Source organism: Pezoporus flaviventris, unplaced genomic scaffold (genome assembly GCF_033815535.1).
Source record: "Pezoporus flaviventris isolate CSIRO_AGI_PZ_B2104156 unplaced genomic scaffold, CSIRO_AGI_Pfla_v1 ptg000083l, whole genome shotgun sequence".
NCBI classification, from domain to species: Eukaryota; Metazoa; Chordata; class Aves; order Psittaciformes; family Psittacidae; genus Pezoporus; species Pezoporus flaviventris.
The window spans coordinates 3,846,868-3,871,004 of record NW_026892631.1 but is presented as its reverse complement, the minus strand read 5'-3'; the positions used below and the strand labels follow the sequence as shown (position 1 = coordinate 3,871,004).

General features: G+C 41.2%; 3 protein-coding genes across 5 annotated transcripts in view; 2 read left to right on the top strand and 1 right to left on the bottom strand.

Annotated features, from left to right (window-relative positions):
* The window catches only part of WDR26 (WD repeat domain 26), a 33,109-nt gene extending 27,219 nt beyond the window's left edge, over positions 1-5,890 (top strand). For both annotated transcript variants that reach the window (XM_061475188.1, XM_061475189.1), the window contains one exon: positions 897-5,890. In XM_061475188.1, the coding sequence (XP_061331172.1) occupies positions 897-922 (26 nt within the window). In that variant the 3' untranslated portion in view covers positions 923-5,890. The remainder of the gene's footprint in view (positions 1-896) is intronic.
* A 4,856-nt stretch (positions 5,891-10,746) lies between these two features.
* On the bottom strand, positions 10,747-19,076 carry CNIH4 (cornichon family AMPA receptor auxiliary protein 4). The gene is made up of 5 exons (XM_061475190.1): positions 18,809-19,076; positions 17,334-17,402; positions 16,231-16,343; positions 11,495-11,635; positions 10,747-10,950 (listed from the first exon to the last, which is right to left on the bottom strand). Exons 1-5 carry the CDS (start codon positions 18,875-18,877, stop codon positions 10,923-10,925), a joined length of 420 nt encoding a protein of 139 aa, XP_061331174.1. The 5' UTR covers positions 18,878-19,076; the 3' UTR covers positions 10,747-10,922.
* A 120-nt stretch (positions 19,077-19,196) lies between these two features.
* Positions 19,197-24,137, top strand: part of NVL (nuclear VCP like) — a 41,800-nt gene continuing 36,859 nt past the window's right edge. The window contains exons 1-5 of one of the 2 annotated variants that reach the window (XM_061475399.1): positions 19,197-19,344; positions 21,414-21,487; positions 22,457-22,509; positions 22,596-22,692; positions 23,581-23,635. In XM_061475399.1, coding sequence (XP_061331383.1) covers positions 19,288-19,344; positions 21,414-21,487; positions 22,457-22,509; positions 22,596-22,692; positions 23,581-23,635 — 336 coding nt within the window. In that variant the 5' untranslated portion in view covers positions 19,197-19,287. Of the gene's footprint in view, positions 19,345-21,413; positions 21,488-22,456; positions 22,510-22,595; positions 22,693-23,580; positions 23,636-24,137 lie in introns of those variants that run through there. The other variant, XM_061475400.1, reaches the window with a different exon arrangement.

Below are 24,137 nucleotides of genomic sequence, written 5' to 3'. Positions count from 1 at the left end.
CCCCAGAATTGTTACCAAGTTGACCACTGGGGGCTTGTTCTGCAGTTTATGTGCTTCTGTCATTACACATTCACCCTTGTGCTAAAAAAATTACACTAGACATGAAAATGAAATACTGTATATCCCATTGCCACAAGGCATCATGGATACTAGGTATGGGCAAGGGGAACCTAGGCAAAGCAACCATAAAGACATCCCTTGAGTCCTGTTAGATAAGTAACATCTCTAGTTCAGAATGTCACTTCAGTGGAAATGGCTGGAAGTTGGAAGGGTATTAGGAGGAAGAATTACCTCCTCTCCCTGCTCGTGTGCTTTCTGACACTAGGTGGACCAGCCTGGCCAGTCTCCTGTTTGTAAGGAATGTGCCCATAAAGAGTCAGAGGCTATCCTCCAGTTGGTTTTACGCTTGGTTTTGCTTGGTTGATTTTCACCAGTTAGCTGCTTGCTCCCTCTTTCTTAGTTCCTCCAGAAAAGCAGCTCATAAATGCCTTAAAAATCAAAACAATAGAAAATGGATTTCTTGCAGCAGTGCTTCTGCAAGAGGTGTAGGTGCACAGAATATGCAACAACTTAGGAATCCTAAATGGATGACAGAGAGCTTTGTTACTAGCACACTCCCCTAGAACTTGAATGTAAATATGCGTTACTTTTTGGAAGAGATAATTGTTTTGTACCAACACCTAACATGTTAAATTAATATCTAAATTAATGAGTAATGATACCTAAAATAAGTCATTTTTAGCATGGGATTTAGCTACCCTGTAAGATCTGTTAACTAATGCATGTTCAGTAAAACTTGTGTATATAGACTGTATTAATGACCTTATACAAGTCTGAACTATTGATAAGCTCTTCAAGATGTGATTTCTTTCTCTTATGTTTTTGTTTTTGCTCAGAGGAATGCAGTAGCATGGATAGTTGATGGCGAATTTGGAGCAGACGACTTCAGTTTAACTTAATTAGTCGTATTTTAAATGGCTTGGGATTTGGTGCAAACAAACATGATTGATAGCTGGACAGACATGCTCGTCATGAAAAAGAACCATTTCTGAAGCCCGGTTGGGGCCAAACATTTACCACCTTGCTTCATAGTAACCAGTCGAGATGAAGCACGTCCTTAGAACGTTGTCGGACACCGTGTTGAAATTACCCCCCCCATCGGTTGTGAAGAACTGTGCTACATTCAGGCTAACCATTGAACTCAGTATATATATTTTTCCCTCCTGCCTTTTTGTCTGGCAGGCTACTGTTCTTGTTGCTCTTCTGTGTAATGAAGTTTAAATGCTTGTTTGGAACACTTTATTTAACAGTTTAGAAGGCTTGATAGAAAGAGTGCTTTAGTCTGAAGAGTATACATTGGATAGGAAAGTATTTCCTTCTCTTGTTTCTCAAGTCTCTCTCCGCCTTACTTAGCTTGAGATCTTTGCAGCTTGGTTCATGGATTCTAGCCTTGCCCGTTGCGCAGTATATTATAAATTGAGATGATAAACCAATGAACTATGTCAAAAGCACTCTCAGTATCACATTTGACAAAAAGTTTTGTACTTTTCACATAGCTCGTTGCCCTGCAAAGGGGTTAACAGCACAATTTTTTAAAAATAAATTATTTATAGGATTAAAATGACTTCATTTGTATACATTTGGAATTAAAAAACAATGCAAGAAGTGTCGTGAAACACGGTATCACTGATGCTTTTCCAGAGTGTCTTGAGACCCAATCAAAAGCAGTGGCTGGAAGGAGCTTTGCATAGGCAGTGAAGCTTGTTTTAGGTACAGGAACTCACTGTCCAGCTTAACAGAGAAACTGTTATTGAGGAAAAGGTGTTCAGAGTGCACCACCAGACTTAAGAGTTTAAACAAGACAAGGTCTTTTTGGATTCTTTTAATGACATAAATACGTGTAACAACGCTGGTGTAAAAGGTAGACTGCACCTCGAAGGAAGAATGTGTTGGAAGAGTCCTTTCATCACACAGTCAGTCTTTTGTAAAAGTAATTAACATACAAATCATAATTAAACACTTGTATTACGATGGCCTTTTTTCCTTCTTTGGTAAACAAAGGGGTATAGATTTTCTTTTTAAGAACATACTCTTTTAAGTTTCCAGATTGAAATGCCTCTTCCAGACCTTGTTGCAAGCTGGTGCTTTTGAACATCTTGACACATCTAGGAGTAGCCCCACTAATAGCCTGTGTTAAGAAGGGAGAAAGTCATTTATGATTTGAGTATTTATGCTTTCGGACATAAACAGATGGCCTGGCATCGCTGTGCTTCTGCATACACACAAGTTCATTACGGGATGGCACTGGATTCCCTTTTGCCACCTTGGGTGGAAAAGTAGTGTTGGTACTGCTGTGAAGTGAAGAGGGAGCAGGGAAAGGCACACCACCGGGAGCTGGTGTGAACAGGAGTGTGGACTTCATCCTTTAATGAAAGAATAATCTAGTGTCCTTATTAGTCATGTGTGGAAGAAGGGTGGGGGAAGGTTTGCCGGAGTTCAAGGGCAGGGAAGTGCAGCCACTTCAAGTGGGAATGCGGTGCTTAACATAAACGGTCCCTTTTTTCTTTCCCAGAAGAACAAAAGTGATGCTTGAAGGTTAGATCTTTAAATTTGTGGGTTTTTAAGATTCCAGCCATCAGGTGGTGGGTTTTTTTTCTTGCCTTGTTTGTAAATTTAAACATGATTTAAGCTTCTCATACTCTAGTTGAGACCAGCCTTGAACCTGACCTACTCCTGGTACCTCCAAAATGAAGTAGGAACTTCATATTCTTACCTTCAATCTAGTACATTTGTCTTAAGGTAAATTTCTGTGATAGCAATTACTGTGCCACAGAACTGGGCATACATGTGTAAATGTAAGACTACAAACCAGTTGCTTCTTCCATTAGTTAGTTCTGGAGGAAGCTGTTTGTCTTCCCATTTCAGACAGTGTAAGATTATGAGTCTAGCTCCTGTGGCATCAGTGTTGCAGGGAAACAGACAGGTCAAATTCAAGTAAGGGAAACCTTTGGGTTTTAAATAAAAATTGTATACCTAAACTGTAACTAACCAGTGTTTTCTATGTTCAAACCACAGTATAATTCATAAGCAACACCAGTATGTGTATCTTTGGAAGTCCTGCTAGTGTCGTCCTTCTCTGAGCTTATGTTTTCAAACAAAACATTATTTAGGAAGAGGAAGGTGAATAATCCTGCATTGGATGTCTCTGACATCTCATACAAAGGTCTGGTACCACTTGCTTCATACTCATGGGACTAAAGTGAGAATGTTAGGCAGGTGCTGAAGGCTGGATCAAATCTCAAGGTCAGATTTAAAATCCCTTATGTACTTTAAAGGGCATTTTTAATGGGGTGGGCACGGCTAAACAAAGTGAGACTCCTGACCTGGTACCGGCCATGGGGAGGGTGTCTGGGCTCAGGCCTGCAAAGCATTGCCAGCAGAAACTTAACCTTGGTAGTTTTGCCAGAATGCTGCCCCTCCATTCTGGGGTTTCTCTTCCAGACTTGGTTTGTGCCTCTAAAATACACTTCAGGTATGTAAGAAGCCGAGTTAGGGAGAAGCGCATATTCTGGAGTCTCTGCTTTAGTTCTAAATATGCTTCATATAGACAGAACTGCTGTTTCCAGAGTGTGGGGGTAGCAGCATCTGGCAGAGCTGCCTGCTTCTCACAGGTGATGAGCAGAGATGAGAGAATGGCGAGAGTTCATTTCACCACACTACTTGGGCAAGCAGTAAACTGACATTACAGATGTAGCAATAACAACTACCAACCTACAGGTTAAAGAGGAACCGAACCTGTTTCTACCATATCACCTATTCACAGTGTATGAAATGAAAAGTACCTATACTTTTTTGTGCACAGACTATAAAATGAGACTGTGAGTGGGGACAAAACAAATTAAGTTTGCTCATTTGCAACACGTTGATTTCCATGTGCTTAAAAATGTTCATGGAGCTGGAGTCTAAGGCTGGAACAAGTACACACCTGCAATAAATGGCTGTTTCTAGTCGACAGACCTATGGTGTGAGAGAGGAAAATACTGTGAGTGTACTCCTTCTGGAACTTTCTCTGGTCAGCTGTTGGTTTAAATCACAGTAGCCCCAGGTTATTGTCAAGGCAGAGCCTCAAAAACAAGATGCTGAAGCATTTTATTGTTTGAACATTCTTTAGCTGTTCAGGTAAGTAACTTTCAAGGCACAGTGGAGCGCAAAAGGGAAAATCTTAGATCTGTCCTTGGTTTGGAAGGGAGGGTAACGGGGGGATAAACGACACCTTTGGTTTTAAATACCCTCTGTCTTTTTTGAAGTTCTCCAGCTTTGAGATTTAACCTCATTTCATGATTAGAGCAAAGATGCAAGCTAGAAATCTATCCAGATCTTGCCAGTTACTTCTCAACTTGGCTTCAAACAGGTAATGCTTAATACAAGTCAATATGCCATTGGGAGTTTGTGTCTAGTTGTGTACTTTTACCCTGCTAAGTGGTACTCCCACCCAAAGCCCATTCTGATGGTTTTCTTAGCAGGACACCAGGACTCCTACAATTAGCCATAGTTTAAGGAGAGATGTAGACCCAAAGGGGGATGGAAGTAGAGAAAGAGGAATGGACGTAAAAAGCAGGATTTACTGACCAACAAACTACTGTAACTCAAAAGGGGAGGAGGAAAAATGCACTTTCAATAGTTGGTCTGTATTTTTAGCTATAAAATACACTCGTGTCTAATTTTTGAGACAACTATTAAGAGGAACGCCCATCCCATAAATGGCTGATCCTCCTTTTGACCTCCTCCTGTGTTTTCCACGTAGGCTTGAGTCTGTTTTCAGTGGCCATACTTCAAAACCGCTACTTTAAATGATGTTTAGAAAGAAAAAAGAAGAAAACCATTAACTCTGACACTTTTTTAAACAGGGTGGACTTGAATGAAGTGTGCAGTGTTGGACTGCTGCCGCAGTAGCTGCCTCTTAGTTGTCAAACTGTAGACAAGTTTTCTGTCTATTAATCCAGGTAATCTGGAGTCAGTCAAACATCTGTGAGCGTGTTGCTCCCACCTGGTATGAATGTGCGTGTGCATGTGTTCCTCAGACAGACAGAGAACCAAATGTTCTAGGTACTTGAGTCACGTTTTCTCGCATACTTTGAAGTCGTGTGTATGTGAAGTGTCCTTTGAGCAGAAGGTTTTGGTTAATATCAGTATATTTTTATACATTTGAAATCTCTTGTGCCCCATCTCCTTTTTGTTTTCTTCACCATTTCTCATCGTTAGGGTCTATGTGCTAGATCGGAATCTTAACATTTTTAGGCACAGATGGAAAAAGTTATTGGCTCCTCGAAAACACATGGGACAAAATGGATCCTCAAAGCATGTATGTACTTACAAACCAAGCTGTAGAGATCAAGACGAGAACTTTATTGTCGATCTCAAGATTTCTAAATTGTCGAGATTTATATGGAGTTGTGGTGGAACTAGTTAACACTTAGAGCTTTTGGTATGTAATGACTATTTGCTATGGACTGATATTAAATGTTTCAAAGGATTGCGTTCTTAAACTTTCTGGATTTTTGTTACTCTCCTCGGATTATATTAAGTAGTTAAAGATTTCTTTGCTATATTACATTAAAAACATAAGAACTTTGGGTCTCGTATTTATTTTCACTTGTTTTACTAATTATTTACAGAACACCGTTTTAACTTTTTTTATTTTATAAATGTGTAGTATTTTAAACATATCTTTAAAGATTGTTCAATTGGAACGACATTAACTTTGAGTTGTTTTTATTAGGGTTTTTAAAAGACAACGAGATTACACTTTTTCCATGTTGGTGCACAGCACTGAACAGAAATGTTTGTATTCCCTTTCTTTCAATTCAATAAACAGAATAAATAACTGGAATGAATAGTTCTTAGTTTCCCTAACTTCACTTATATGACTGACTTGGATGTTAATCTCTTGATCATTAATTATACATTTCTTTCTTATTTGTAGTATTTCCTTCCCTCAGTAGCAAGATCAGTTGTGGCAGTTTAGCTGAAGATGAATTTGCTCCATGCTGTGAGCAGGTCTTTGGGTTTTGATGGTTAGCTGTAATCTACCCAATGCCTTCACGTTCTCAATGTCTGTGAAGCAGTTGCCTTCCTTGCGTGCTGTTCTGTGCTTACCTAACTTAGTGAATGTCAGCTCCTTTGAGGCTCCACAGGAGCCTTGATTCCTTAATGCTGAAGCTTGCTTAAATACTAAACCCAGGTTGCTTTTGGCAAATGGTGAGGCTTGTGGGGTTTTGTGGGGTTTTTTTATACTACTTAGCAAGATGCTCCTAAAGTATCACAGAATGGTTTGAGTTGGAAGGGACCTTAAAGCTCATCCAGTTCCAACCCCTGCCACAGGCAGGGACACTTTCCACCAGAGCAGGTTGCTCCAAGTCCTGTCCAACCTGGCCTTGAACACTGCCAGGGATGGGGCAGCTGCAGTGTCTCTGGGCCAACCTGTGTCAGCACCTCAGCACCCTCACAGGGTAAGAACTTCTTCCTAAAGTCTAAATCTACCCTCTTTCAGCTTAAAGCCCCTTGTCCCATCGCTACATGCCCTTGTAAAAAGTACTTACATCTCCTGGTTGACTTTTCTCAAATGAGAGTTCAGGGACTTCCAGGCTTCTATCTGAAGCCAGCCTAAGCAGCTTTGTAGCTGAGAGCTCTTGAATGAAGCTGCTTCTTGACTGTTGCCTTTGTTCCTTCTAACTTGCCCTGTGTTCTCATCCTTCCTTCTGCCTTCAAAAAGAACCTCATCTTTGTCCTGCATTTTAGGCATTTTTATTCGGTTCTAGCTGATGTTCTGCAAAAGAAAAAGCTGCCCTCCCCTCCTTGTAGCTTTTCCAAACTCAAACCTGCTGAAATGCATTCAACATTTTCAATTCTTTGAGCTTTTCTATTGATTAGAAAAGGTCTTTACTCCCTGTAGTAGCACCTTTGTATTATCTTTATTCCCTCCCTTACAGTTTAGGCAGTATATAGATCATTATGGCTTAAATGCAGCGGCAGGTGGAAAGGGCCGGCCTCACTCCTTTCCATGTGCTGCTTTGTGCCTCTTCCCTTGGGCGCTTGTGTTGGCAGGAGCATGGTTAGATCACAGACCTGCTTCGGCTGTACATGTTCCACGCAGCAGATGAAAGTAGTTTAGGTTTTTGGATGGGGTTGTTACTGTGCTTCATCTGCTGTCCTATGTCTGCCTTTAACTGGTGATGAGAAACAAAGAATGGTTTCGGTAGAACTGTGAAATTTCACCATATGTGAGATTTGAAATTAATTGTAACTTTTTAACTGTTTTTAAAAGCCTTCAGATTCTTGAAAAGAAACTATATAAGGAACCTGATGATAGATGAGTGTTTTGTAAGTAGTTTAAATCCAAACTCTGTCTGAGGTAGGGTATTTAAGGGGCAGTTCGGGCTTACTCTGGCACTCCTTGCCTTCCTCTCTGTGCTGCTTGATACATCCCTCTGTTCAGTGCACGTGTTGCATATGCTCAAGCTATCTGTTACAGACAAGTGGCAGTCCCAGTTGTCTCTTCACTTTAAAAGACCCACAATGTTTGTACACCTCTACCCTTTCTGCCACAGCTAAGGTGCTTAATGTGCAGATAAATGCATTGTGGTCCGTATAGCCCCAGTTTTCCTGTCGCTACCCTCCACTCTCATTATTGCATCCTGAGGGGAAAAAAAAGGCATTTGTACAAAATCCGAGTGAGCTTCTCGTGAAGAAAAAGTAGACTCAAGCTATGCCAATACTGAACAGATAAAGATTTGCTTTTATAGGCTTATCAGGGAGTCAGGTTGATTGTTCACCTGCATGTAGAACTGTTGTTAGGACTATTGGTCATCCTTTTAAACCCACTGAATTCCTGTGTTCCATAATATAAAACTATTGTAGAAAGAAACCAACTCCACAGTAATTTAGTAGGCTGGAGATCTAAGTATATTCTTTAATAAAGCAGGCTAAATAACCAGCAGTCTGTATGTGTAATGATTAATTAGGCAAACATGCTCTTGTTCATTTTAACTAATCCCCCTCCCAAGTGCAGTCCCAGCTCTGCAACCTGCTCACTGAGTCCTGTCTTCACAAGCTGGCCAGGCTCTAGACTGTGCATGAGGAAGAGAGGGTAATAACCTTCTATTTTAACTTTAAGGTTCCTGTGGTTCCTTTGTTAAATGGATCCTGTAGGCCAAGTGCAGATTAATTGTTGTGGATTAAGGGCTTTGAGAAATCATAGCTAATCACCTGATGGATAAACTAATGGTCCCCTCACAAAGCTGTATTTGGATACTTCCATTCCAAAGGGAAATAATAACCTGGTGAGTGAATAGGAGGGAGTCTGTGTTTGGTCTCACACCAAAGTTTATTTAAAATCATCCCAAAGTTTGTAATTGCCTAGAATTCTGTATCATAAGCTTGGATTTAAATTACCCTGTTCTCTCCTGATGGAGACCCACAAAATAGGGAGTTTTGATTTTTACCATAGGATTTCTGTGCTTTGTTGCTCTCCCATGAGATAGATGCCTGTAGCATCCAGATTTCTACCTAATTAACTACATTTTTAGCAGTTACAAATACATGTTTCCGATTGCTGATGCTGAGCTCTGTGAGGCTCTCTATTTAGGTAGGAAATGACCCTGTACAGTAAGAAGGGCTTAAATATTACCAGTGTAATTTCTCTGTAGCTCCCTGGGGTTTTTACAACTGTTATAACGATGTTTGATAGGAATGAACAGAGAATTTATTTATATTAAAAACTGTGTGGGAAGTTTGCATTCAAATAAAGTACAGCTTGCTTAGTATTTGACAACCACCATTTAGAAAACATGCTTGTAGGTTTTTAATGGTCTGTCATGGTTAACTCACTCTTGAGGAGGGAAGCAGGGAGAGAAACATCTCTCTAGGTCAAAGATACAATGTCTTAATGATATATGCTGCCCCCATTTTTATGTCTTGTTTTCAAATGCATTGTTCTTTTCCCTTATCCTTCCCTGTACTGCTCATATCTCTGAAAAAAACACTTCCCTCAGTAGATGAGAACAGAAGCTTTTCATAGCAAGTGATAGATTTTACCAATCCCATTAGGGAATGGGGTCTACCCTATCTACTGTCATCACTGTAACCCTGAGGTACTGGCATTTACAAACATTGCCTCCAATGATTTCTATCTTACAAACATCTTCATTACCAATAAAGCTCTTATTGTAGAGACACGACCTTGAGATAAGATGTAAACCTGATATAAGTTTTATAAGCAGTGAACTTACAGATTAATGAGCATGTTTCTCAGTGTGAAATGTCATTAAATTCCACTACCATTAGCACTACAGCAAGGACTTAAGCAGCTTACCAACACTGCCCTTTCTTCTAAGAGATAACACCCAGAATCTGTGTTCTACTTTTCTTTCACATACAAATAAGTAACTCATTGCCTACGATAGAAGCTGTGGCAAAAGTTACTAATTTTTCTCTCTTTTAAAGTTTTAGTTGCTTTACTTTTACTCAGAGCTACATCCTCTCTGGGTTTCAGCTTTATAAGGCAGTACCTTCTGATGTTTGTGGTGTCAAGCAGTGCATGGTGTGCAGCTGTGGGAGCTGTTTCCTTCGTTATTTTTAATGAGTGTAACTTGCAGCAGTTTTTCATCTTTGCAACAGCTGAACTTGGCCTCTATCCATCATGAATTTAAAGCCAGACTTTTCCTAGAACAAGCACTGAGCACAAGGTACTAAATCAAGATTCAGTGTTGTCGTTTCACTGCTGGCCATGAAAACTATCTGCTAACTACAGCTATTCACCCAAGAACAAGTACTTCAGAAGGAAAAGCTCATGAGTTTTAGGACTTAATTACAGAACTGTATTTATGAAGTGTTCCACTTCCAAAAAACCCTGCTTCCGCACACATATTTAAAGACATTTGGACAGTGAGGGTACAAACTCAGGTTCATATACTTGTCACCGATGCAGGAGCTCCGCAAAGAGAATAAAGTTTGCTGGTGTCTTTGAAGCACAGTCACATTGGCATTGGGGTAACTGGAATTGTGTTTACTTGACCACCTCCCCGAGCTAGCTGTACTCTTGATTCAGCTCATTGTGTATGGGAGCAGCAGGTTCAGGGAGCAGTGACTGCAGGTAGCCTTTTGCTCTGTAACCAACACCAATCCCAGTGCAATACCTTGCATGGAGGGCTGTGATGTATTTCAATAACAAAATAGGACTTGAAGGGAAAAAGCAAGTATTAACATTTCTTATTTATCTGTTTTTCACTGTTACACACAAGTGTCACTTTCACCAAAGGGACCTTAATCCATCCAAACACAAGTCTTCATATAGGTTGTTGGGAGGGAGGGGTGAAAAAGGAGAAAAGCGTAACTTTTATTCCGTTGCTTTTTAGCTGGAAAACACACTGAGACAAAGATGCAAGCTGTGCTGCTGCTCCACTTTGAAATCTGTGTTCCAACCACTGCTTCAAACTAGGCTCTTACAGGTCAGCTTGACAGCCAGAGGCACATCTTGACACCTTTCACTAAGAAACAGGCATCAGAGCTGCACTTAAATTTGTTCTGGAACCACCACAACTATTAGCCCATGCTACTGAAATGAGTTTCCATTCCCACCATTTAATTCCTATGAGATCAGTTCTGTAAGCAAGAATTTCATCTTAGAGAAGCAGCAGCTCCAGCAGTTTGGGTTGTAAAGGAACAAAGACAAGTGCTACACAGATCCAATGTCTTTTGAAAATATTTTATGTTAAAAATACAGAAAAAAATATTTCTTGTCCAAAGAGGTAAAATATACTGCACGATGACACTGATTTAGGTATGGTCAGAAGGTGTCTGTGGCTCCACAACCAGTCACTGGAGTGATGACCCAATTTGGCAGCTAACGGTTCTTTTTCAACTTCTCAATCATTTATCAAAGCCAGAATCATACTGTGACAAAACAGAAAACATGACACCAGTAGATTACTGAGGCACGTCCAAGTAGCAACAGGTATTGCTTTCATGAGAGAATTGTGCTTGATTCTGAAATGCAAAGTCAAGGCAACTGTGCTCTGTGCTCTACTCACAAAGACAAGGACTGCAGAAGTAATACTGCAGCACAAGAACAGTAGTTGTTCTATCCTGTAATAAGTGAGCCCATCACAGAGTTCACCCGTTTATAACTTAGCCTGATTAATTTAGCTTCTAAAACAGAACTTGTAAATTCAATATTATTTCCATTCTAAACAGGCTGCTTATTCTAGGTGCTGAAATCATGTAACCCCTTATATTGTACTTACAGATTTTTGAGATTAAGGAGTAGTCTGAGCTTTCAAACGGTGGATCAGAGAGAATAAAGACACATAATGAGCCTGCAGACAGGCTTAGCAGGATGCAAGACACAAATACCAGCAATTACCATAGCAGAATAGAGAAGATAAAAATAGCTGGCAGACAATTCCTTTGTTCCTTGGGAGCAATTTTTGTAACTAACCTGTAAAGGTACATGAAGAAACACAGCAGATGAAAGCCTAGTTTAATCATGGCTTCCTTCATGTGTGATTTCAGTTGTCCTCGGTTATGGATCTCTGTGGGGTCAAATACGCCCATGTTTCCACATGGCACCATAATGTACCTGAAAGTTTAAGAAGAAAGAAACCAAATCAAAACAGAAGTATAGTCATCAAAACATTAGGGAGTATAGAGGAAGGGGAACAGGAGAGCTTGCACAGAAGGGACTTCCATCTGAAGAGCTGTTTCACAGTCCAACATAAGGCAGCTTTTTTTAAACTCCATTTCAGTTTCAGGATATTGTGTGAAGTTCTGCCACTACAACCCACCATCAAAGAGGACAAAAAGGACTAAACGCATCAGCCCAACATCCCATGTGTAAATGGGAGAGTTTCCAGGCAATAGCTGATTCCAGTTTGTTTTAATTGGTGTTAGGATGGAAATGTCCACCCACAGTGGAAAGATGCATTAAATGAAATGGATTGGAAAAGATTTAATTTAGATAAGAATTTAGCTAATAAATTATTTATTTAGCAGAAAACCCCAAACAGATAATCACAAATGCCAGTGGTCAAATGAGACAGCATAGAGGAGACAAAACATATGTGTATCATTCCCATCCTGTGTTATCTCAGCAGAGACATTGAGGCTGACAGGGTGAGAGACTGGGCAGGACTGAAGAAGCTAAGTGCTGCTGTCTAAACCCACATAAGAACAGAAGTTGAGTAAAACGAAGTGAAATGGAAGCAAAACAGTAACACCAGCAAAGCACATGTTGATGTCCTGTGAAAATTCAACAAGCAGCATGTTCTTTTGTCATAAGCATTCCTCAGGACAGCAAACGCAAGCGCGTGAAGTTCTCATTCCAGCTGAGCTCAGTCTAGAACAGTATTATTAGTATTTCACTTCAGCGTCATACAGGCTCTACCTTCCTGAAATAATGCTCTTTTTACACAGGAATTTAACTCCTTGTCTTTCACCCACAGCAAAAGCAAGCTTTCAGAACAGAACGCCTCTTGATTTTCTGTATATACTTAAAGAATGGCACCACTTGTATTCCAACAGGCACTCCCCACCTCTCACAACATTCATCTCAATAACAGAAGGGGAAGGAAAGGAACAAGAAACAGGGGTGGTTTATGGCAGCAGCAGGAGACAAGATAAAACCAAACCAACCAACCAAAACCATACAACTAACCAAAACCCATTAAGACCACAGTATTGGTCTTTCTCTCACGGAGGCATTAAGAAGCACTGCAGCATATTTGACTAATAACAAATTCAATTATGTCCTATTAGAAATAGTTCATGTGAAATAATTACAATTTGAAATTCTCTTCTAAATGTGAAGTTTTAAGTGATTGTTCTATTTTTAGTACTATAACACAAATTATTGTCCATTTACTGGGAATGTAATGAGTTTTATTGGAATAAAAGGAGGAACATAATTTTCCTGTATCAATTTATCCTATGTAAAGCAGAGTTTCCTAATGTCCTTAGGAAATGAGTGCCATAAAGGTAGTATTTATTAATTCTGCTTTTTAAGAACATTGATAACACCTAAATGATGCAACTTAATTGTGGAACCTGGGAGGCAAATCCACGAAGAGGCCCACAAGGCAGTACAGCTTATATATCTCAGGAATTTCAGTCATGGACACAAGGATGCCAGATGCTAACAAACCCAACTCAAGCCCATTGTTTTACTCTGAACAGCAAAAAACTTGTGCAGCAAAGCCACAAAGAACACGAAAACTGTCAGCTTTAGTGAATATATACGGTGGTGCCTCCAGGATCTCCACTCGGTGGAAGCTGCTGCCACAGCAACAGGACATTTGCTTCTAGATTACATCATTTCATAAGGGATGTGGAAGTTCTGGTCAAAATTTTCACTGTATGTTAAAGATTACTCTTTTTTCACTCCTTCAGTTTTGAGAGGGGTATGATTTCCTTAAAGACATGGAAAAATCGCATTATTTGGCCCTATTGTCCCAAGCAGGTCTACCTAGCAAAGATGAAAGGGAAGTGTTCAAAGTTGATTTCTTTCTTGTCTACTCGCATTTAACATTTCCTTTGTAGTTCTTGTTTTGTTTACATAATAGCAGGTCTAAGAAATATTTAAGAACTAAAAAAATATCTGTTTTCAAATATGATTTGATTTCAAATAAGGTGCTTCAATATCTGGTTTTAAACCAAGGACATTGTAAGGCAAAACTGTGTCTCACTGGGGATTGTATAAGACACTAGGAAAGTCAGCAAAAAATAAACCAAGTTAAGTGAGCACCTGAGTATGCTGAACAAGAAGGGCCAGCAGAATGTTACAATAAACATGCTGCAACTTTGAAAGTCTCCCTTGATGCTGTTTTTGACCAGTTTATCCTCCCTGGGATTTGTTTTTGGTGTCCCTTTCACAAAACCCCTCTCTACCCTCACTGAAATCATTGAGACAACTGGTTAAATTAGGCCAGCACTCCCTGTAACCACCATTCACTCATCAAGATTAAGCAGGCTTTGAATGGAAGAGATAAGGGGAAGGGATTATTATCCTACCTTTCTCTCTATTATCACTTAGATATACTACAAAGCACAGACTTCTTCAATCTCAAAAGCACAAGTATTTACATTTCTGTACTCCTCTTGGAGTAGAATGATTATCTTAAACCTTTCTGAATTCATGTGCAGCAACACTGACTCCAGAGACTGGTCCTTGAGATACTGTAACATATGAAGAAGATTCAAACACATTTAGCTGATGCTGGAAGACTGCAGCTCGTGATCATAGGTTCACACTTCATCTGTTCCCACTTAATCCTAGTTTAGTAAATGATACCTTCTCCTCTCATCCATGTATTCAGACTAATTTACAGTCCACCATTCTTCTGACTACCAGACGTTTAGTCCATTGAACACTGGGTGAAACTAAAGTTCTATCCCAAATCACACAGTATCACAGTACGCTAGAGATTGGAAGGGACCTCGAAAGATCATCTAGTCCAATCCCCCTGCCGGAGCAGGAACACCTAGATAAATCATCACATTTCCTTTATAATGCTGAAAAATACACTTGCTCTTGCAGACCTCTAAGTCCTTCACTACGGATGGGATAGTCCAGGCAATCAATGTGGGTGAAACTCCTCAATCCTCAGAAAGCAAACAGGATTAGCAACACAGGCTTAACATTTTGACTGCTTGTGGCAGGACAGGAGAAGTGTCATACTGTCATATTCACATATTGCCTGCACAGCACCCCTAGAATTAAGAAAACAGTCCTGGATTTAGGATACTCAGCTGACAGTTCAAAACAGCAGCCAAGGCTTACTGCCTGGAGCGTGGAAACAGAAATAACTGTTACCTTTTCAAATTCTCTCTGACCAGGTTTACAAGGGAAGGCAAGTGGCTACTTTAAACATTATCGGTAAGCGAAAGGAAGCAGGGAAGGGATAACCAGTACAAGAGGTCTTCAAAGCTTCAAAGAAAATGAATTCCCTCTAGTGTCTCTGGAGTCTAGCCTAAATGAAACATGAAATGCAAACTCCATACTTGCCAGAAGATACCAAAGGGAATACTGGTCATTTTGTGCAACTGGTCAGTGTGTTATGCAGCTGTACATACAGATGGCCAAACAGAACTATCCCTGTTGCATTTAGGCAATATTTGTTTATTAAGCATACAAATTTTACTGTGTCTCATGTTACTCCAGTTCAGAAACATGCGAAGACTTTGCTCTCAGTTTTGTAGGTAACAAGGGTGATAAATGCATGGTTATTTTGTCCAAGAACAACGAGATCCTCAACTTCTTTTTAGTGAGAGCTATGAAACCTCATTTAATTTTACCAGCAACTCAACCCATCCCTGCGAACAGTTAGCCCTAGCAGGTTCAGGCAAACAAGAATTACAGTGACTTTTTATACCTCTATCTTAAACATTTGGTCTTTTGGACTCCCTGTACTATAGTGATTAGCGATAAATTGCAACAAATCCACACCTGGTTTTCATTAGCACAGCACCAGTAAAGATTCAGTTCTCTTCACATCAGATGAGACAAACCAAAAAGAACATTTTTGAACCACCAGCCCCAGTGTTGCTATGTGGAAACCCCTACCGATGATAAACCATTCCAAAGCCATGGACAACCCAGTACATAAAGGCCAGTAACATTAACAGTTGTCATAAGGTGAAAAGTTTGCAAACCTTTCCAGATACAAAGAGGCAAAATGGGGGACCAGAAGCAATGCAAATGAGGGGTACAGGCAAGACAGCAAACACAGGAGGCTGTGTGGGATGACACCACAGCCTGACGGTTTTACAACCATTGGCCATGCTGACCTCCATACTTTTACGCTGATATCACTATCAGGCATGTAGACACAGCATGAAAAACATTAACTGTGTTTGCAGCACTACTTCATAATCCCGATTAGAATGACACTATTTCCTGTGAACTTGGGAATGACTTGCAAATCAAGATTCCTGGGCACTAAGGAGAATGCAAGGATACTACCTTCCAAACATTTGTACTACAGGCCAGAAGCTTCTTACCCTTCACTGTTTGGTTTCTTGTAATTTTAAATGCAAGGAGAGGAGAGTTTTATGTTAGTTAGATCCATAAAGACTGTTGGCAGCTCAAGAACACAAATGAAACATCCCATCACAAAATATTATACACCTAGTAACAAAGAAAGAAAAAAATAAAAATCACACAAAACCCTTTGCACTTACCTATATATATTCCATGTTGCTACTGGCAAATTAAGGAGAAAGATGAACCAGTGCAATGAAATAAGCATTAATACTGTTACAACAGCATGGCCAATCACTTCAGGCACCACCCACTGTAAAAAGGGAAGAAAAGGAATTATATGCACAAATGTAAATTCTTTTCTGAAGAAGAGATCTATAGAGTTATCATCTAATTCTAATCATGTAAAACTCAGGCAGAAAAATCATGGCAGAAGCATATGATTTCATCACATGTGGGGAAATGGATACCTTCAGACAAATTCCATGTGAGTTAGAATATCTTAGGGCCTGGTTTTGGGCTAACAGACATCCTTTATCCAAGTATTACAAAAGTTTCTAGAGAAGCACAGCAGCTGTTTGAACACAACTATGTTACACAAGCACTTAAGAAAGAGAGATAAGAAATATACAGTGCTCATTTGAAATCACTGCAGAGAACTGGATTTAGGAATGAGAGAAGCAGAATTAAAATGTGCACAGACACAGGACATACAAGCACCCTCAGGCTTGGAACAGATAAGAAAGTTGATCAATATGAAAACTGTCATAGTCAAATTGGGTCAGCCCCGGCAGTAACACATTTTCACCTTTACAGTATCCTGCAGCATTCTCTTTTACACTAAGAAAGAAAATATCAAAAATCAAAGTGAGCACCCATGCAGGAAGGCCATACTGATTTGGTTAAAATGGTACTTTTTCTTATCATAGTAAAACTCTCTACTTTTGGAGAGAAATTACACAGAAGCCATCTGAGAAAGTTGCTATAAAGATCTCAGAGTTCAGTCACAGACAGACATCCTTGGTGTGGCTTTCAAAAACAAAAGCACAGAACTTAAGAGGTTTGTGAAGAGTTAAGTCTCAGCCCCAGGAATGTGGAGTACCAAGGGTCAGAGGAACAGCCTTTCCTGACTGAATTTGCAGACAGACAGCCATCAAAAGACAAGCAGACTGAAATAAAGGATATAAGCCAAATAATGCCAACTGAGGCTCTTCAGACACACATTACACCCCTGTTGTTTGCGATGCTAAGATGAAGAGCCATTTTTTTTAAACCACATAAAATGCAAAGAAGAATAATTTACTTTATTGAGTTTTGAGCAGCACGATCTAGCATTAATGTAGTCACATTCCAAATCTGATAGTGTAATTATCTGAAGCCCAAGATGAGGAAAATTTGTATGGTAACTGGGAATACACAAAGCTTTATTTTCATCCAATAACTTGTGGAGAGCACTCTGCTCTCAGCATAGACTGTCCTGTTCTACAGCTGATCTGACAAAAGCATATTTCACTTGGTTACAATTAACTCTGGCTTTAGGTTGCAAGTTAGGCTAGATTTTATCACTAGGCCAAGTGATTTTATAATGTTTTTCCTGTGGCAACTGTTGCCTAAGTTCTAAAGTTCAGTTCAGCCCTAAGAACAGACGGAGGAGGCAAACTCAGTATTTTTAGTATCAGAATTATTACTACAACACTTGAAACCACAACTTAGAAGAAAAAGTTAATGCAGTCTTTCAACTCTCCTCACAATAAAGTGCACAACAGTGCAGGTTTTTGAAGCGTATCTACTTTTTGTTTTTACATTTACAGCAACATTGGCTGAATTCAAACTTGGCTAGAAAAAAGAGGGTAACATCATTATGAAATGAACTTTCAGCAATTGAAAAAGAGAAGACTTCAGACAGAAAAGCCCTCTAAAAAAGGTCTTCGGATGTACACATCATTACGCTATGCCCTGTAAAGCTCAGGCTCCTTTTCTCCAAGAAAATGAAAAAGCACAAGATTTCTTGAATCCCTAGGTAAAGCCTTTACATTTTTCAACAAACAACCTAACCTTCTAGGATTAATTTCTTTCAAGTGCTTCTGTACTTTTTCCTATTACAAGAACTGGAGAGATTCTGAACTAGCACCAGGATGAATGGCCATTCTCTCGTACTCAGAAAAATAAGAAAGCAAAGCCCAGTCGGCGCTTCTACATCGTAACAAGGCCAGGCAGCAAAACCCACAGGCAAGTCTGTAATAAACACTATGGGAATTCCGTTTGCCAAGGAACTCGCAGTCTCCCAGCTGTGAGCTCACATCTGAAATCTCGTGGGGTATCCTTACAATTAAAGCTCCCGCATGACCGTGTTTTACAGGCCTGTGCGGTTTGTGAGAGCATGGAGCACGCTTTGACACCCCCCCCACCGCCAAGCATACGCTACTTGTGCTGAGCCGCGATGTGTGGCCGCCTGCAGCCCCCCCTGAGCTCCAGCTCCCGAAGCAGCGACCGTATTTCGGGCACTGGAGCACCCGCCGCTTCCCTACAACGCGGCACTCCCGTCTCTCTGAACCCTTCCCTACCGGCTCCCCGGGCACCAGCCGCCAGCGGACATTACCTCACAGACCCTCACGTCCCGTCGCCCTCAGCCCACCGCCAGCCCGGCGGCGCCGGCCCCGCTCGCCTGCCCTCAGAGACACCTCAATGGGCCCGGCCCACCTCGGTCTCGCCGTGGGGCTGCCGCAGCCCCCACCCTGGCCACCCCGGTCGCCCGCCAACCCCAGAGAAAAAGGATACGAAGTAGACGGAAAGGAAGATGAGGGCACAGCAGTCAATGAGCGAGAAGATGAAGACCACCGACTCCATCCCGCCGCGGCCGCCGCCCTCCCGGCCGCCGTACGCCCTGTTCCCCCGCCCGGCAGGGCCGCGCAGTGCCTCCTAGCATGCTGGGAAATGGAGTCTCCGCCCGCTCTCCTCAGCAGTCGCTCCCGGGCGGTGGCAGGCGGGTACGTCCCGGCTCTTGCTGAAGACGCCGCGGTGGCGGAGGGTTCACAGAGCCCCGACGGGAAGGGCACCGTGAGCGGCGGGGCACAGTCAGAGCGAGCTGCTCCTCCGCGCCGCTCCGCCGGTGCAGGCCGGCGGTTCAAAGGTGGGCCTGCGGCGGCGCGGCTGAGGCGCCCTGGGGCTGCCTGCGCGCAATTCCCGCCTAGCGGCTCTCGGCCGCCCGGCGCAGGCGAAGCGGTGGGCAGGCCTCAGTGCCGTCGGCGCGGGCAGCGATGCGAAGCCGGCCGGGGCGCTTCGTGGACCTGCGGCTGAAGCAGCGCGTTAAGCAGGTACCGGGGCGGGCGGCGGCCCGAGGGGGGGCTCCCGCAGGACTGCGTGGCTCGCCGGGCCGCCACCCCGCCTTGCGGACAGGGTCTGGGCCATCGGCCTGCTCAGGGGTGGGAGGGAGGCGCGGAGGGTGCCCGGACGCGGCCTGGCCTCTCCGGGGTTTGGAAATGGGGGGAGTTATTTGTTTTTGGCATTGTGTTTCGTTTTGTTTTATTCTTCAGTATTTCTGATCCCGAAGCTGGCTGCAGTTTCAAATCAGATGGATGTCGTAGAGCCATGGAATGGTTTGTGTTGGAAGGGACCTTAAAGCTCATCCAGTTCTAACCCCCTGCCACAGGCAGGGACACCGTCCACTAGAGCAGCTTACTCCAAGCCCTGCCCAGCCTGGCCTTGAACACTGCCAGGGATGGGGCAGCCACAGCTTCTCTGGGCACCCTGTGCCAGCACCTCAGCACCCTCACAGGGAAGAGCTTCTGCCTAATGTCTAATCTGAATCTCCCCTGTGTCAGTTTAAAGCCATTCCCCCTTGTCCTGTCCCTACAGGCCTTAAAAGCCACACTCCAGGTTTTTTATAGCCCCTTTAGGCACTGGGAGCTGATCTAAGGTCTCCCCTTAAGGAGCCTTCTCTTTTCCAGGATAAACCAGCCCAGCTTTCTCAGCCTGTCTCCAAAGCAGAGCTGCTCCAAGCCCCTTGGAGCATCTTCATGGCTTCCTCTGGACTTGCTCCAACAAGTTTTCATCCTTCTTATGTTGGGGGTTTCAGAACTGGACACAGTACTCCAGTGTAGTCTAGAGAAAATGCACTTGGAGAATATGTAGCCAAATTGGTAGTGTTTACCTTTGGAAACATGTACATCGATTATATTAATCGCTGACTGAAGAAAAAGGAAGAAGTATGATTACTTCCACAATACACCCGTGAAGAGCAGGGAAAACAGGGATTCCTTCAGGTGGCATAGTGCTGTGTCACACCTTCTGAAAATTTATGGTGACTTGGGAATTAAACATTTCTCTGAGTCTGTGTATAAGTACTCCGCTTCTAATTCCTTCAAAGCGAGTGGCTGCTTGAGGATAGTTGCTTATTTTACTTTTCAAGATCACAGTGAAATTGTCTTGACTATTCTGAAGTGAGAAATGCAGCTGGATTTATGGTGGGCTTGATTTTTTTCTGTAGGTCAGTAGTTGCTCATGGGTGACATGAAGTGTCACATCATTTAAAAAAGGAATTCTGAATTTAATATTAAGCAGTTTGATTTTAAAAAGAGGTATTAATTTAAATGAGATTTTAAAGTTTTCTTGCTGCAGCCTTGGTAATGCTATCTCTTTTAGGGACATTGTGTCTCCTTTCTCTAAGAAGGAAAATCCACCATCAGGGGGTTGGAACCAGGTGATTTTTAAGGTCCCTTCAAACCCAAACCATTCTGTGATTTGGTGATTACCATATTGAAACTTCTTCTTGCTCCTGATTTGGAGAGTGGGGAGAGAAAGCAAATGGAGTCCAGTTGCACCTGAAATTTTGTACATTTTCTTGCACTTTCATAACTGTGGTTTGAAAATGGTTGGATCAGCTGCTGTCAGAAAAAAAAGAAAAGGAAAGGAAAAGCTGTATAGAATTTACTGTAATTTATATACTTTTCTAGAGCATTCATTGAAACATTTTGTAAAGGTTAAAGTTTTTATTGTGACAGTATCCATACTAACTGGTGTAGGTTCTTTCATTTTTAAGGTAGGAGACTTAAACCCAGAAGGAGGTTAACTGAGAGAAATCAAGAACTTTAGAAGGATTGACAATTTACAAAGTCACCTTTCTTGCTAAATAAAAACAATGGCATTGCACCAGCAGAGATCATGCAAGTGTCAAAATACAGTGTGCTGCTTTTCCCTTCTGTGTCTTAATAAGCTTTCCTGTTTCATTGGGAAATACTGTCTAGTGTGTTCCAAGGCAGTTCAAAGCTGTTTTCAATTTTCATTTCTAAGAAGAGTAGGGTTTAAAGTAGGCATATTTGATCTATTTGTTCTAGTGAAGTGATTGACAAAGATTTCATTTGCTGCTTAAAACTCTTCATTTCAGTATCTTGCAAGTAGTAAATGTGGCCAGTATGTTGACATTGGAATCCTAGCATCTGATTTGCAGAAAACCTACAGGTGAGCAAAGATTTGTACTTTAGCAGTGTTTCCATCTGCTGATATATCTAGTAACTCATATTTTATTAATGCACTGGCATTGCAAGATCTATTTGTGGTTTGTTTTTTTGTGGGCTGCTTTTTTTGTTTTAATTAAACAGCTGCAGATGTATTACAGCATGTTGGTCCTTACCCTCAGTGAGCTGAAATGTTAGGGAAAATAATGCTTCGGTGCAGGTAGATGGGGGAGATAGCGGTTCAGCAAGACACTAAATCTTGCTCAGATGCTCAGCAGGATGGTCAGTCTTGCCTAATTAATTTTAGGCTGATATGGGTGGGAGCAAGGTTGTGTGTCAGCAGGTCTTTGGTGGCTGTGGGGGTTAATGAAGGTGGAGAATTATATTCATTCATGTTTGTGTGTTCTATTTGTGCCTTGTTAGAGAAAGGGACCCAAACCCTTTGCTTAGGATGCTTACAGGTCTTGGGATTTTGTTTTGGTTTTCCTCTTTCAGCGATTTTATAAAAGCAAATAGATAAAATATACCCTCAGTAAGTGAAGGTAAAAGGTTGATGATTTTTGTTTGCATTTAAGGGTGCTCATTGAATCAGATTTTCTTATAGTGACCGTTATTGATCAGCACAGTTATTCCTCACTGGGCTGTCCTTTCTAGTCCTGTGTCCATATAGAATCCAGTGTGATCATTTGTATGTTGCTGCTTCTCTGTATCTCCAGCTAAAAAGGATCTTGATAGTATTAACTAAACATCCCTTTAGAGACCAGTATGGTTTAGTGCTTTTGTTTCATCCCAGTGATTGAGCTGTTCCAGGCTTAAGACAAAAGGATCATGTGTTCACATAGTTGGTTTTTAATAACAGCTTCTATAAAAGTTTGGTTTTCAACTGACAATGTATTTTTTCCCCCCTGAAAATGACACTGTGTTGGGGGAAGAAGCAGTTGGTGTAACCTGTTTATTTGGTTTTTTTTTTCAGTGCGGACTATGGACGAAGAAAACGAAATGCTTTTAGAATACAAGTTGAAAAAGGTATTTCTGTTAGTATTATGTCTAAGATCAAATTTTTTGAATATGCTTTGGCTGTTTTCTTAACATGTTTGAACCTTTCCTTTTAGTGTTTGGAATAATCAGTAATGAAAAAGAACGTGAAGATTTAGCAGGTTTAGAAGCCGAACATGTGGCAAAAAGAGCACGACAGCAAGAGAAAAATGAGTAAGAAGAATTTTTACCATTAGATTACTTTAATAATGCCATTAATATTGTGACTTCTTTAAAACTGTCTTTCTGCATATTATTAAATTTTGGTAGCTTTAAGGTTACAGACAGATCTTTGATTTCCCATAGGCCTGTCTTCATCAGAAATTACCTGTAGTGAATGGAAGCACTTTTTTCACTGAAGACAAGCAGATACTAGAACCAGTCACAATTTTTCTGTTATGGGGATCATATAGCCCTTAATTAGTGGATAACCTTGAGGCTTTCTCGATAGTTTTCCACGAGAGGCCCCAGTCCTCATATGATTCAGTTCCTTAGTTTTGTTTTGTGTTTAAATGTTCTTGGGTGTGAGGGACATTAACTGAATCTGAGCGAAAAGGCTACAAGATAGGCTATTCAGAGTAAATCACCGCTGGATCTGAGGTTTCCTGACTCCCAGTTCTGCATAGTCTCATGGACCATTCTGGTTTCACTAACCTTTGATAGACATTAAGGGTCTCATAGGAAATTAGGACATGGTTGACAGAAGAACTAGTCCAGTACAGCAGTGAATTGCTAGTACTTCCCTTGTGCCAGCACTGGAGATCGTGTGATCTCTTGGTGAACTGAATTAGATTGATCCTACACCACTTTTTTTTAGGGCAGTCTTTCAGCCAGGTTGCAAAGTTGATCTAACTCATGGCAGACTTGGAAAGGATGTGGTTTTTAACTCTTCATAGGAGTAAATTTAGAGCATGCAAGTCAGGGATTTTTCTCCAGTCTTAGGCTGCATATCATGGGTATAAGGAGCCACGTTGTAGAAATTGCATTGTTTTGTTTTGGGGGTGTCTCCTTTGCAGTTCTGCTCCGATACCCTAATAGTTTTTGTCTTCCGTCCATGTAAAGGACTTCAGGAAGTGCCACAGATGACTCTGATTATGATGATTATCCAGAAGATCTAGTAAGTTGTATTTTATTATAATTGTATTTGCATAATACACAATTCTGTGTTGTGAAATTGCAATGCACTTGGAGAGTTTAAAAACGAAGGTGAGGTAAAGTCAGAGTTGGCAATTCCAACTGAGAATCTATAGAACTGAAAGGAGGCTGTTCCCTGAAGAAGAAGGGAGAATCTGTAGTGGGGAATCACTTCTTAAGAATGCATGCTGGGGGCCTGAAAGACTTAGCTATGGAATGAATGAAATGATTGAAGGAGCTGACATACCTATTACTAAAAGAGGTGACTGTCAATTAACAGGGGTCGTTCAGAGTAAATTGCAAAGACTGCGCTCTCTTTGACTAGCAGATACAGTTTTATATGCTGTTGTTTGCTTTGCAGGGGAGTAGGGTAGAAGATGCATGTCTACTTTATCCATCAGGGATAATACTAAATGTTGTTTATGAAATACTTTTCATTGGCCTCAGTATAAATAATCCAAGTTATAACCTGTATATTTCTTTTA